The sequence below is a fragment of the Hordeum vulgare genome, chromosome 3H (assembly GCF_904849725.1).
Source record: "Hordeum vulgare subsp. vulgare chromosome 3H, MorexV3_pseudomolecules_assembly, whole genome shotgun sequence".
Classification (NCBI taxonomy): Eukaryota; Viridiplantae; Streptophyta; class Magnoliopsida; order Poales; family Poaceae; genus Hordeum; species Hordeum vulgare.
The window spans coordinates 446,001,336-446,014,424 of NC_058520.1; the positions used below are offsets into that span (position 1 = coordinate 446,001,336).

Sequence of the window (13,089 nt, forward strand, 5' to 3'; positions counted from 1 at the left end):
TATACCATGGATTTAGAGGATTTTAATATAATTTGCAAAATACCTATTTGGGGTAGTCTCAATGATCCTCCTAAATCCTCGGTTAGAGATTTTTTCTCTGGTATTATTGTTGGAGAAACTAGAGACATTACGCAAGCTACCATGGGGAGTATTCATTTTACTGCCTTGCATTATTTTGCCCTCTTCATAGGCAGATGCATTAATGGCAAGATTGAGCATTGTCACCTCTGCACATCCGACCTTAGTATCCTTAAGAGCGCAGTGACGGGTGACAAGAGTTTCAACATGGGAGCTATAATAGCAAGGAGGCTGAATAAGAATGCTAATGAAGGGGATTTCTTTGGTGGGATCTATGCTACTCGCATAGCAAATTTTCTTGGAGTACCTATCCGCGAAGGAGATCCCCCGCTCCGTACAGCTTTCCTTGACCGCGTCACTTTGACACGCTACGAGTTCCTTGAGAGGGATGATGAATCCCTCCTATATAGTTTGATATTTAACCGGTAGTGTGTTTTCCATATTACCCTTCCTGCTCCTGCCTTCTTTGACTTTCAGGTAAAACGGAGATATTACATAACCAGAGGAGAGGCAGAGGAGTATGAGAGGGAGTCAAAGGCTGCCCGTCTCCGTGAGGCAGCTATTCAGGCAGTGGCTGCAACGCTCCCGTATAACTCTCATTATGATTTTGGGTATCGCCCGGACCATCATTGGGAGTAGACCAACTTAGGCCAAAAGCCTAAGCTTGGGGGAGTACGTGTTCTCACCGACTTTACATTCTTGCTTATGCTTTCACTTTGTTTGTCGGTGTTCACACTTTGCCACTGTATCGTCCATGCTAGTTTATTTTCTTTTTCTCGTTTTCTTTTTGTGTGTCTGTCTAGTTTGAGAAAACCCAAAAAGATTTTCTTTTTCTTATTTTGCTTGTTGGGAGCTTTCCCATGTAGATAGTTTTCTTTTTTTTTCTTTGGGTCAAGGTAGAAGACCATGGTTACAATGTTTAGTGGCTCTCGCATGCATACCTGTTTAGCTATCAAAGAGCCATATTACTTTGTCTTCTTCTTTGTGTTTGCCTGCAGATTCCAGCTATGGTCCAATGCACGAGCACTCTTATTATTGTTCACATCGTTCGGTCGTGCAAGTGAAAGGCAATAATGACGATATATGATGAAGTGACTGAGCCTGGAAAAGCTGGTATGAACTCGATCTATTTGTAAATATGACTAGCTCACTGTTCCTAGTTCAGCTTTGTTGTGAGAGAAACATGTTTGCAATGACAACTTAGAGATCATAGTTGCTGATGACATGCTTAATTAGCTAGGAGCTTATAATGGTTTGTCTTGGTTACCAACATGAATGTTGAGATGACTATGATGTAGTATGATAGGATGGTATCCTCCTTTGAATGATTCAAGTGGCTTGACTTGGCGCATGTTCAGCATGTAGTTGAAACAAAATCAACATAGCCTCTATGATATTCATGTTCATGGTGATTTATGTACTACTCATGCTTGCACTCAATGTTAGTTACTCTCAATGCATTTTGATGACTGTTGTCCCTCTCTAGTTGGTCGCTTCCCAGTCTTTTGCTAAGCCTTCACTTGTACTAAGCGAGAATACTGCTTGTGCATCCACTTCTATAAACCCAAACTTGTTCCATATGAGTCCACCATACCTACCTATGTGCGGTATCTACCTGCCGTTCCAAGTAAATTTGCATGTGCCACTCTCTAAATCTTCAAGAAATAATCTGTTTTGCATGCCCGAACCGCTCATGTGGTGACAGGGGGCTATTAGTATCTTCCATGATAGGCGTGTTATCCTCGATATGTGTTTATTCACTATCATTCACGAGAAAGGGGCCGGTAATTGGAATTCCCAGTTCCATGCTCAAATCGAAAAGATAATTGCAAACAAAACTCCCCCAGGATTGATGTTGGTATGGACGGTACCCGAGGATTCGGCTAGCCGTGGAGTGTGATTGATTGGTGGTGGGGGAGTCAAAACTTTACTTTTCTGTTTGGGAACCGCGTATAGCATGTGTAGCGTGGAAGATGTTGAGAACTCTTAGTCATTGCGTTGACAATGAAAGCATGCTGCCCAAAATTATTATCTCTGTTTTCAAAGCTTGAGCTCTGGCACCTCTGCAAATCAATGCTTCCCTCTGCGAAGGGCATGTCTATTTATGTTCCTGTTGAGTCATCCTCCTCTTATAAAAGCACCAATTAGAGAGCCCCTCTGTCATTTTTATGCTTTGCTTTTAACTGTGTTGAGTATGACTCTGACTGGATCTTCTTTGCCATGAATTACAATGTTTAGTCAACCCTTGGTCTTTGAAGGTGCTCTGCATTTATGTTTTGCGGTCTCAGAAAGAGTTAGCGAGATACCATCTATTCGTACTGCTTCATGTTGTTTTGATTGAAGTGTTGACGTTTGAGACTTATTATTATTTGCTCGCTAGTTGATTATGCAATTGATATGAGTTTACCGTGAGACCTAGATGTCATTTGCTTACGTGGTTTGCTTGTGATCTTGGTGAAACTCTGGATATGAATTAGACATAGTTGCAACAATAAGATCAAATAGAGTTCGTCAAAGTTTTTCTTTTGTCTCTTTCAGTTTGTCAACTGAATTGCTTGAGGACAAGCAAGGCTTTAAGCTTGGGGGAGTTGATACGCCTCCGTCGTATCTATTTTTCCGAACTCTTTTGCCCTTGTTTTGGACTCTAATTTGCATGATTTGAATGAAACTAACCCGGACTAACGCTGTTTTCAGCAGAATTGCCATGGTGTTGTTTTTGTGCATAAATAAAAGTTCTCGGAATGTCCTAAAAATTTACGGAGAATTTTTCTAGAATTAATGAAAAATACCCGCGCAAAGATTCACCGGAGGGGGTGAACCAGTGGGCCACAATCCCAGGGGCCGCGACCACCCCCAGGCCACGCCGACCAGGCTTGTGGGGCCCACGTGGCGCCACCGCCTCCAAACTCAACTCTATTTATTCCGTCTCGCCTGGAAAAAATTAGAGAGAAGGATTCATCGCGTTTTACGATACGGAGGCGCCGCCACCCCCTGTTCATCATCTGGAGGGCAGATCTGGAGTCCGTTTTGGGCTCCGGAGAGGGGAAATCGTCGCCATCGTCATCATCAACCTTCCTCCATCGTCAATTCCATGATGCTCTTCACCGTTCGTGAGTAATCTCTTCATAGGCTTGTTGGACAGTGATGATTTGGATGAGATCTATCATGTAATCGAGTTAGTTTTGACGGGGATTGATCCCTAGTATCCACTATGTTCTGAGATTGGTGTTGCTACTACTTTGCCATGCTTAATGCTTGTCACTAGGGCCCGAGTGCCATGATTTCAGATCTGAACCTATTATGTTGTCGCCAATATATGTGTGTTTTAGATCATATCTTGCAAGCTGTAGTCACCTACTATGTGTTATGACCCGACAACCCCGGAGTGACAATAGCCGGAACCACTCCCGGAGATGACCATAGTATGAGGAGTTACATGTATTCACCAAGTGTTAATGCGTTGGTCCGGTTCTTTATTAAAAGGAGAACCTTAACATCCCGTAGTTTCTATTAGGACCCCGCTGCCACGGGAGGGATGGACAATAGATGTCATGCAAGTTCTTTTTCCTAAGCACGTATGACTACATACGGAATGCATGTCTACATTAGATTGATGAACGGGAGCTAGTTACTTATCTCTCCGTGTTATAGCTGTTACATGATGAATCACATCCGGCATACTCATCCTTCACCGATCCACTGCCTACGAGTATTTTACTAGTGGTCCTTGCTATGTTACTTTGTCCAGGCTTGTCCCTTGCTATAAAAGGGATTGGGCCACTTTGCTACTACTGTTACTCTGTTACTCTGATGTCACTACCGTTGTTCCTTGCTACTGTTGTTACTCCTGCTTTACTTGCTACTTTGCTGCTACTTGTTGCAAGACTTTTTTAGGCGCCATTGATACAACAAGTTAGGAATAGTCTGCCGTCAACAGACCCTTTTCTGGCACCGTTGCTATCATACTACTTTGCTACTGATACTTTTCTTGCAGACACTAATCTTTCAGGTGTGGTTGAATTGACAACTCAGCTGCTAATACTTGAGAATATTCTTTCGCTTCCCTTTGTGTCGAATCAATAAATTTGGGTTGAATACTCTATCCTCGAAAATTGTTGCGATCCCTACACTTGTGGGTTATCAATAGGCAATGGTCGGTCTCTCTGTTGTGAAGGAGGGGTGGCCGGACGTCTAGGGGTGGATGGGGGAGGGGAAGAATGGTCGATGTGCCACCGACAAGCAGGTCGGGAGGGGAGGGGAACAAGAGCGAGCGTCGCGCACATCCACGCCATGTCCGTGTTGACACAAACCTGACCTACATTTGGGCCGAAAATGAATCGCGTGTGGACAAAAAATGAACATCCGTTTGTTTGCGTCGACGCGTTAGACCGTGTTTCTTATTTGTTTGATGCACGCAGACAAAATGGTTCGACGCGTTGGAGTTCCCTTAAGTTTAAGCAACATGAACCAACTGGAAAATCAACCAAATTTATAAAGGTGTGTGTATACATATATCTATCTATTAGGCTACTAAGCACCCTCGAATGCAAGGCTCGTTGTTGTGTTGGGAGTGGCTGTTGGGGTTTGTTTTGTTGGTCAATTGTATATGAGCATGTAGCGGCGCCACAACGCCACATGGCAACAAAAAGAACACGTGACCGGAGCGTCAGCGTTAAAAATTATTTTTGGAAGACCTTATCTAAAACTTTTCCTAAATATATGAACATTCAATAAACACTTTTACAAGGAGTTTTCTACAAAAACTGTTGATGCTCTTATCCATTTGAAATCTTTTCTATCCATAAAGGCTGGGATTTATAATGAGTTCCGCGTGTGAGACCACATAAACAAATGCACTTCTACCACATATAAGAATACCAACCTTTTAAGAAAGACCCTTTTCTTTGGCGACCGTTCCCTAGGAGAGGATGGCATTTGCACACATTTCAGTGGCATTATTAGTTGTGTCGGAGGTAGCAGTTTCTTCAGAACTATGTGGAATTTTCTAGGCAGGTGACACAACTGTCACCTCTGATGCAACTAAAACTACCAGGAAAACATTTGTAAATGTCACTCCCTCCCAATGAACGTTCGTTGGTTAGTTTTTCCGTTCAAGAGACATAACTACATAAACATTACTTTCCCTAGACAGATATGAGACCTATCCCACATAAACAAATATATTGTTATCATAATGTGAGAATAACATTTGTAAACACACAAATTATAAATGCATGTATGCCATCATAGACACCTACCTAATCCACAATCTTGTGCATTCAACTTACTCACACCCATTCTCCTGTATTTAATATTCATCTTGCAAAGGACCTACTATATTAACTCAAGACACTTTAGACAACATGATCTTTTATTATATTCACACTCTTTTTTAATCGTGAATCATGCAAGAGCCGCAAGACAGCATCATCTTTTAACGATCTCCTAAGCCAGTGGTAATTCCTCTTTTTTCTGGCTTCATAGCAACACACATCATTGCGCTAGTCACAACAACAATTGGTCAGAAAATATTCACTTGCATATATAGAATGAAGATCGATTTCGTGCCCCCCCCCGGAAATTTGGAGCCCATTATAGAACACTACAGCTTGATGACCAGACCGCTAAACCTAGATACCAGCTGCTCGCATTACAGTGCGACTAACAAAGCAGTAGTAGTGAGTGGTACCATGTGGCAAGAAGTGAAGATGCTAATCAACTACTGGAGAGAATATTTTGCCCGTTTCTGGATGTGCATGTAAACTACTCCCCCCGTCCCATAATACAAAAGCGTTTTTGACACTTTTTTATAAATAAACTTGAACTTTATTGATTTGAAATAATGATTACATCGTCAATTAATAAAGTTCAATGTCCCTCATAGGCTCTTCGAACCATTCCCTAGGGACTGTAAATTTGGCTAGCCTAGCAATTTCATGAGCCACCTTATTTGCTTCTCTATTACAATGTTCAAACCTAACAAGAGGAAAATCACAAGCTATAAAATAGCAGTCATCAAGTAATGTTGCCGTTGCTCCCGCCGACTGTCCTCCAATGTCCATAATTTCAATTACCTCCATATTGTCGGAGTTAACGACAAGACGATTGCAACCCGCCTCTTGTGCAAGGAGTAGACCAAACTTTAGGGCCAAAGCTTCTGATGTTAATACATTGGCACAACAATCAATCTTCCCGTTCCCTCCAACAATTAATCTTCCATTATCATCTCTGAGAATAGCCCCAGCCGTACCCTTAAGTAGATCATGGTCAAAAGAGGCGTCAACATTAAGCTTTACAAAACCGGAGGGAGGCCTGCTCCATCCCCCTATTTTGCCAATCGCCTTAGAGGAGTATGCATTAATATAGTTAGCCGTTATAGCCGGGCATCCATAGAAATTTGTTGTGCATCTTGGACCTTTCCTTCATGAACCAACTTACGTCTTTCCCACCATAGATACCAAGCTGTAATAGCAATCATTTTCTTTGTATTTGGAGTACCCATAATTGCTAATTCTAATTCTAGCATAAGCAATAAGAATTCCACAACCGCCTCTCCCGCATGATCCACAACACAAGCTTTATTAATCACTTCATGCAACCCTAGTTTTTCCCATATCTCTTTTGCCTTTCGACACATGAATAAAACGTGTCTTGTATCTTCTAGCCCATTCCAGCATGATGGGCAGTTGGCCGATACTTTCGTATGCCTATTAGCCAGCGTAACCCGACACGGCAGTGTTCCATGTAAAGTACACCAGATGAATATTTTTACCTTCGCCGGACAAGATAATTTCCAAATCTTCTTCCAAATTGGATTAACATTGGTTTTTCCCATACCATTAGCATGTTGCAATTTTGTCCCATATTGCTTGTTCCATTCCTCAAAATAGGTCGATCGTACAGTGAAAAAACCATTCTTTGTAAAACTCCAAGGAATGAAATCCGACATATTATGCATCGAGAGGGGAATTGCGAGCACCCGTTGAGCATCAATTGGCCACAACGTTTATCTCACCAAATCTTCATCCCAAGAAACCGTGATTGGATCAATAAGATCAGAAACCTTTGATAGAAGTTGCCCACTTCTCGGAGTATTACCCTCCTATTTGCACAATTCGGGATCCATGCATCTCTCCAAATATCAATACTTTGTCCATTTCCAACCCGCCGGATATAACCATTTTAAGCGAGTTTACTCCCGCCATTATACTTTGCCAAGTGAAAGAGGAGCCCTTTCTTAATTTTGCATTCATTGGATCTCCATCCGGAAAATATTTAGCTCTTTAAATAGACGCGCATAAGGACTCGGGATTATCAATCGGGCGCCATGCCTGTTTGGCTAACAAAGACATATTGAAACAATGTATGTCTCTAAACCCCATACCTCCTTGATTTTTTGGTACTCACATCTTCCACCATGCCATCCAATGCATTCTCTTCTTGTTGTCCTCGTCACCCCACCAAAATTACGACATCACGTTAATGTTTCCTTTACAATATTTTTTAGGAATTTTAAAGACGGACATGGCATAAGCTGGGATAGCTTGTACAACAGATTTGAGCAATATTTCCTTTCCTCCCGTAGATAATATTTTTTCTTTCCATCCACTAATTTTCATGATAATTCAATCGACCAGGAATTGAAAACAATCACTTTTATCCATCCCCACATTTGCAGGCAAACTCAAGTATTTGTCATTTAGTGCTTCAGTCATAATATTGAAGATTGTACAAATTTGCACCTTGTCTTCCACCTTTGTATCGAAGCTAAAGAAAATACTAGATTTTTCAGCATTCATAGCATTTGCTTTCATAAGAATCAAGGAGTCATCTGCAATTAAAAGGTTTGAAACCACTGGTGCATCTTTACTGACCTTTATTCCAGAGATTTTTCCATTCTCCTCTACATTTGCTAAGAGAGCAGTTAGCATCTTTACTGACCTTTATTCCAGAGATTTTTCCATTCTCCTCTACATTTGCTAAGAGAGCAGTTAGTCCCTCCGTACATAATAAGTCCTCTAGTGGGTTTAAAACTATCTGTTTCTTCCGTATTAAAATGAGATGGGACAAATTGCATAATCAGATTTATCCAGTTCTCTTTAAAACCAAGTTTGAACATAATTTCCTTCATAAAAGGCCACTCAATTCCGTCATAAAGCATTTTTGACACTATATTATGGGACGGAGGACAAAAGAAAACAAAGAACTGGGTCTCGATATTATTCATCAACAACCAAAAAACTAGCATGCTATAGCAAAGCTCACGTCACAATTAAATGGACGACCTTACCAATCGTTCCAGTTTATGCCTGACATTACAGCAAACGGTGCTACATTATTGGTTTCTGAGGCACCCAGAGCCTGGCAACTACTACAAGAAAGTACACAGCACACTCAGCTCCAAGGCATCACCCACAGGCTAGTCCCCCTCCTGCAGTAGGATCAACTTCTTAGTCCACCACCAGGGAGCAGTCTCATAACCAACCCACTTGGCGGTGATCCACCACAGCTGAGCCTGGGCACTTGGGCTGCAGCCACCCCTTCTTGCAGCCATAGCGACCAGAAATGCCCTTGTCCTGGCGTGCAGAAATGTGAATAGACAGCAGCCCAGTTGTTGTAATCCATGGGTTGCATAATGTGGCATCACCTGCTCAGAAGTATCGACGAACTGTTGCTGAAAGTTGGCTCAGAGTTCTGCAATGTTGCTTTCAGACAGTTGAGACAGCATAGAATGGCCTGCACCTTTCAACTCTTGTTGTTTGTCATCAAAGTCATGAGTTTTCCTCTGCTTACTGAAATTAAATACTAATGATGCTCACGACTTCCAAAAACAGGTGAACAAGTGCGTCTTCAAAATCAACAAACACTGCACTTGAAGAAAGGGGGGAGCATTAGAGAGCAATACCTAAGTGGCTTTCAAAGTGATAAACAGAGTCGGCTATTAATCATTGAACCCACCCTGTCATGGCCAAAAAAACATCCAAAACTGCACATTCATGATCCAAACAACAGCTGTGTCTCCACCTGATATCAGAAAAAAAAATGTGGGTGTAGACTAAACCAATGAATGTGAAAACAGAAAAGATAGAAAGTTCTTTAGATAGATTTACCACGAATATGATAACAAGCCAAATTCAAGCAGTTCCATATAAAAACATGTTGCCTGAAAAAGAAAATCATGAAGTTCAGAAAAAATGAAAATAAGAGGAGGACTGAAACAAAACAGATGTATCGCAATCCAGAATGTCGAGCTTCAAGATACATCACTGCCTCATACCTTGGCCAAGGATAAGCACGGAATCCTTGGAGATAGGTACAATGTCTTGAACCTTTTCACTAGTGAAGATGGCTTCAGTAGCTGCAGGACGACAGAAGTTAATCCCCTGGAAAAGAGGGTTATGATCTACCTGCTGGAAAGCACTATACAGACCACCTAAACCAAATGAACTCACTTCCTTTGTCTGTGGGAAGATGAGATAACTGGCCAATGTAAAAAGTGAATAATAGGTAATGCTACTCTTCTGAACAATAACTATGTGCTTTTGAAGTACTGTGAATAAACTTCCAAGGTTAAACATGTAAACCAGTGTGTGAACTAATACATGATGCTAGCTCAGTGGTCAAAGGTCCAGAATGACCATATTGTGTTGAGCAACAGCACAACCAATTGCAATAAAAGAATCAGTCGGTGCAACCAAATAATATTACTTCCACTCAATAGGCGGTAGATTTCAAAATTCTAATAAATTGACAATAACTACGCACATTTTAAAGAATCTGACTAAATTATGAATTAAAAAATAACGAGAACAAAAGAACTAGGTCAATGCTACAAACCTGAGAGCTTAATGGTTGCTAACTCTCTTTCCCCATCACTATCATCATCTTCGCTTTTGGGAGACTTGACATCAAATGTCGGCAATGCTGACAATATTTGTATGGAATGTCCACCATCTGAAACCCAAAGAATCTGTGTTTCTGCACAAATACTCTGAACACATTTATTAATTAAGTAAACCACCACAATATAAAAAAAATAAAAAGCCAGTACAAAAACTCACTCGTAGAGCTACTTGGGAAAACAGCAAACAATTGGACTTTCATGGCACAATCCAAAAAACATGTTTTGACAACTTCCGGTTCCAATTCAGCATTTCGAAGACTGAAGGCATGTATCACTCCAGCTGAATCGAGTACCAAAAACTTGTCCTTGGAAGAAGGTTGGATTGAAACAACTTTAACTGATTTTATCAATTTTACACCACCTTGAGAGTTATGATCCTCTTGATTAAATGCCAAAAAGAAAGAGGAATAGCTCCCTGAACTCTGTTTTACCCTCAAGGTTGTAAGCTTACCTGAAAGAATAAATTGGAGACATATTAATTGATTTTGTGAAAAAATCAGCTGCAAGCAGTACAAATGGAGTCATAGACCTTGTTAAGACTGTATGAATACCAATATAGTTTGTAAGTTAGCGTATTGCTTGTAAGTTAGCGTGTCAGAAAGGAACCAGATATGAATAGCTGTGTAATTATCTAAGAATGTTATATAGTTGACACATGTCCTAGTAAAGTAGTAATCATTCCCATACAGTACATCCTCTGGACAAGGGGTCCTTCGAGAGGCTAGTGTTAGGAGAAAACTTTAGTACTCCCTCCTATCCATAGTAATTGTCGCTAATTTAGACAATTAATATGGATCAGAGGGAGTATTAATCATTTCTACTAGAAATCCTACCCAATAAATTAGGCTAAAGAAATAAACCAATTTAATCCAGGAGATGTTGGTACTAGTACAGGTCACGATTGATCATCATGTCTGCACAAACCTGCCCCCTAGACCCAGTGAAGTACTCACCTTCTATTTAATTCCATTTACACCAGCACGGTCCTAGTAAATATGGCACACAACGTATGTGAGCACCTACCAATACCTATGACTATAAACAGAATAGAAGTTTGTCTGGTGCCCATCCACGTAACAAATTACCATGCGGTACCCAATGTTGTTTATCTCTATCGAATTTTGAGTTTGAAATGATTATGGGTTAGACGCAAATTACTAAATTAGTCAATTCAAATATGTTTGCTCATAAAAAACGACACCGGTTAGGGAAAATGGGGCCGAGATAACATAAGAATAGGCATACCATAGGCATGTAAATAGTTTGCTTATAACAGGAAAAAAAACGCTTCCAGCTATTGCTCCTTTACTGTTATATATGAATAAGAAGACCGTTAACTGACCCAGCAAACAGTAAGGGCATGTACAATGGTGCTATCTTAAGAGTGTCATGTAGGATAAATGATGAGGTGAAGGAGAGAGAACTCATAAGAAAAGGTTTGTCTTCGCTTATTTAAGAGAGAACAAGAGGTTATCTCTTAACACAATATGTCTCACCATGTTTTTAGGAATAGCTAGTTATTGACGATAAGGCTAAGAGGTGACCCATTGTCAAAAAAAAAAAATGTCATCTTTAAATTACATGCAAGACTTAAGATAAGACCATCTTACCAACCATTGTACATGCCCTAAGTGAAGCGTTGGACAACTAGAGGGCCACGCAACTAGATTAATGGAAACAACCAAATATTCCTTGTTTGCAATGAAAAAGAAATACTCCTACAATATGAATTGGTCAGACATTTCGTGTTTCATCATTTCCACTGGCACATTTACGTTATCTTGCATTGAACATCCGAGGTGAACACTCGGATATGAAGTCACATAGCAAAGACACACCTTTGAGCATGAGACCTAGCTGATAACCTAATTACTTTAGTGATAGTTCTTTGATTGACTGGTTATAAAACGGAATCAAGCTTCACAGAAACGGGAAATACTCACGATCGGAAGCAGCATCTCCTTGACCATCTCGAGCGGCACTACCACGCCCAACCGGCACAATCAGTCCATTCAGAATCCCGTTCTTCTTGTGCAAGCTCTTCTTTGCTGATGCCGCGGCACCCTCCCTCCTCCCCTCCTTCTCCCTCCCACCCTTCATCAAACTCCTCAGTGGGAACACGCGCACGCCACCAGCCTCGCCGAGCAGCAGCCTCCCCATGGCGACCTCCATGGCATACACCGGCCGCGTTGGCTCGAGCTGGATGACCGCGCACTTGTGCAGCTCAAGCGTCCTCCTGTCCGCGGCCATCCTCGGTGCAAGCACCCAGATCTGCCCGGCGGCGAGGGAGAGAAGCGCCACGGCGTTGACCCCGGCCGCGAGGCGGACGCCCAGGCCGAACGGGAGGCCGTGGAGGGGCAGGGCAGAGGGCGAGACGTGGCGCTTGAAGGAGAGCGGGGCGGGGGCGAAGCGGCCAGAGGCGAGGGAGTAGGCGCGTAGGTGGACCGCGGGGGAGGAGGGGGCCGGGTGCGCAGAGAGGAAGAGGAGGTGGGAGGAGGGGAGCAGGAGCGCGAAGCAGGCGGCGGCGGCGAGCGGGGAGGGCACGGGGGTGGGAGCTGGGGCGGGCGACGCGGCGGGGGTGGGGGCGGGGAGGGAGGCGAAGAGGCGCGCGGAGGCGTCCGGGAAGAGGAGCGCGAAGGCGCGGGCCGGGAAGGGGGCCGGCGCGAGGAGGAGCGAGGTGGGAGGGGACGGCGCGGGCGGGAGAGGGAGGCGGTGGGCGTTGAGAGGAGGGGGCGAAGACGGCGGCGGCGGAGGAGGGGGTGGGGGTTGCGGAGGAGGCGGAGGCGGCATGACCACCGCCGGTGTTTGAGGGGGTGGGTAGTGCGGCGACCGGGCGGAACGAACTGGGTCGGGGTTCGGGGTCGGGGCCGGCTTGACCTGCTTGTTTCTTGTGTGTACGTGTAGATCGGGTGAGGTCCGATGAGTTCCGTGCCGGCCGGTTAAATTTCCTCATCGATGGTTAGACAATGTCCTGCCAAAATTAAGTTTGGGAGGCCGTATCAGATGTAATCTCTTGGACAACGCTAGGCATCACACTACTGATGGCCTGCCTCTTATCAGACCAGTCATTAGCCCTTCGATTAATTCAATTTGATGTGTGCGTGAGT

At 43.0% G+C, this 13,089-nt stretch overlaps 1 protein-coding gene across 2 annotated transcripts; it reads right to left on the reverse strand.

Moving 5' to 3' along the window:
* Window positions 1–8,269: 8,269 nt before the first annotated feature.
* Window positions 8,270–12,787, reverse strand: LOC123444176 (RE1-silencing transcription factor-like). Of its 2 annotated transcripts, none has more exons than XM_045120814.1 (7): window positions 11,926–12,787; window positions 10,140–10,433; window positions 9,916–10,056; window positions 9,356–9,436; window positions 9,189–9,241; window positions 9,037–9,102; window positions 8,270–8,944 (listed from the first exon to the last, which is right to left on the reverse strand). In XM_045120814.1, exons 1-5 carry the CDS (start codon window positions 12,770–12,772, stop codon window positions 9,213–9,215), a joined length of 1,392 nt encoding a protein of 463 aa, XP_044976749.1. In that variant the 5' UTR covers window positions 12,773–12,787; the 3' UTR covers window positions 8,270–8,944; window positions 9,037–9,102; window positions 9,189–9,212. The 2 variants fall into 2 exon arrangements, with proteins under 2 accessions (XP_044976749.1, XP_044976750.1); XM_045120815.1 differs by having other exon boundaries at window positions 8,270–8,870; window positions 8,984–9,102.
* Window positions 12,788–13,089: the final 302 nt, after the last annotated feature.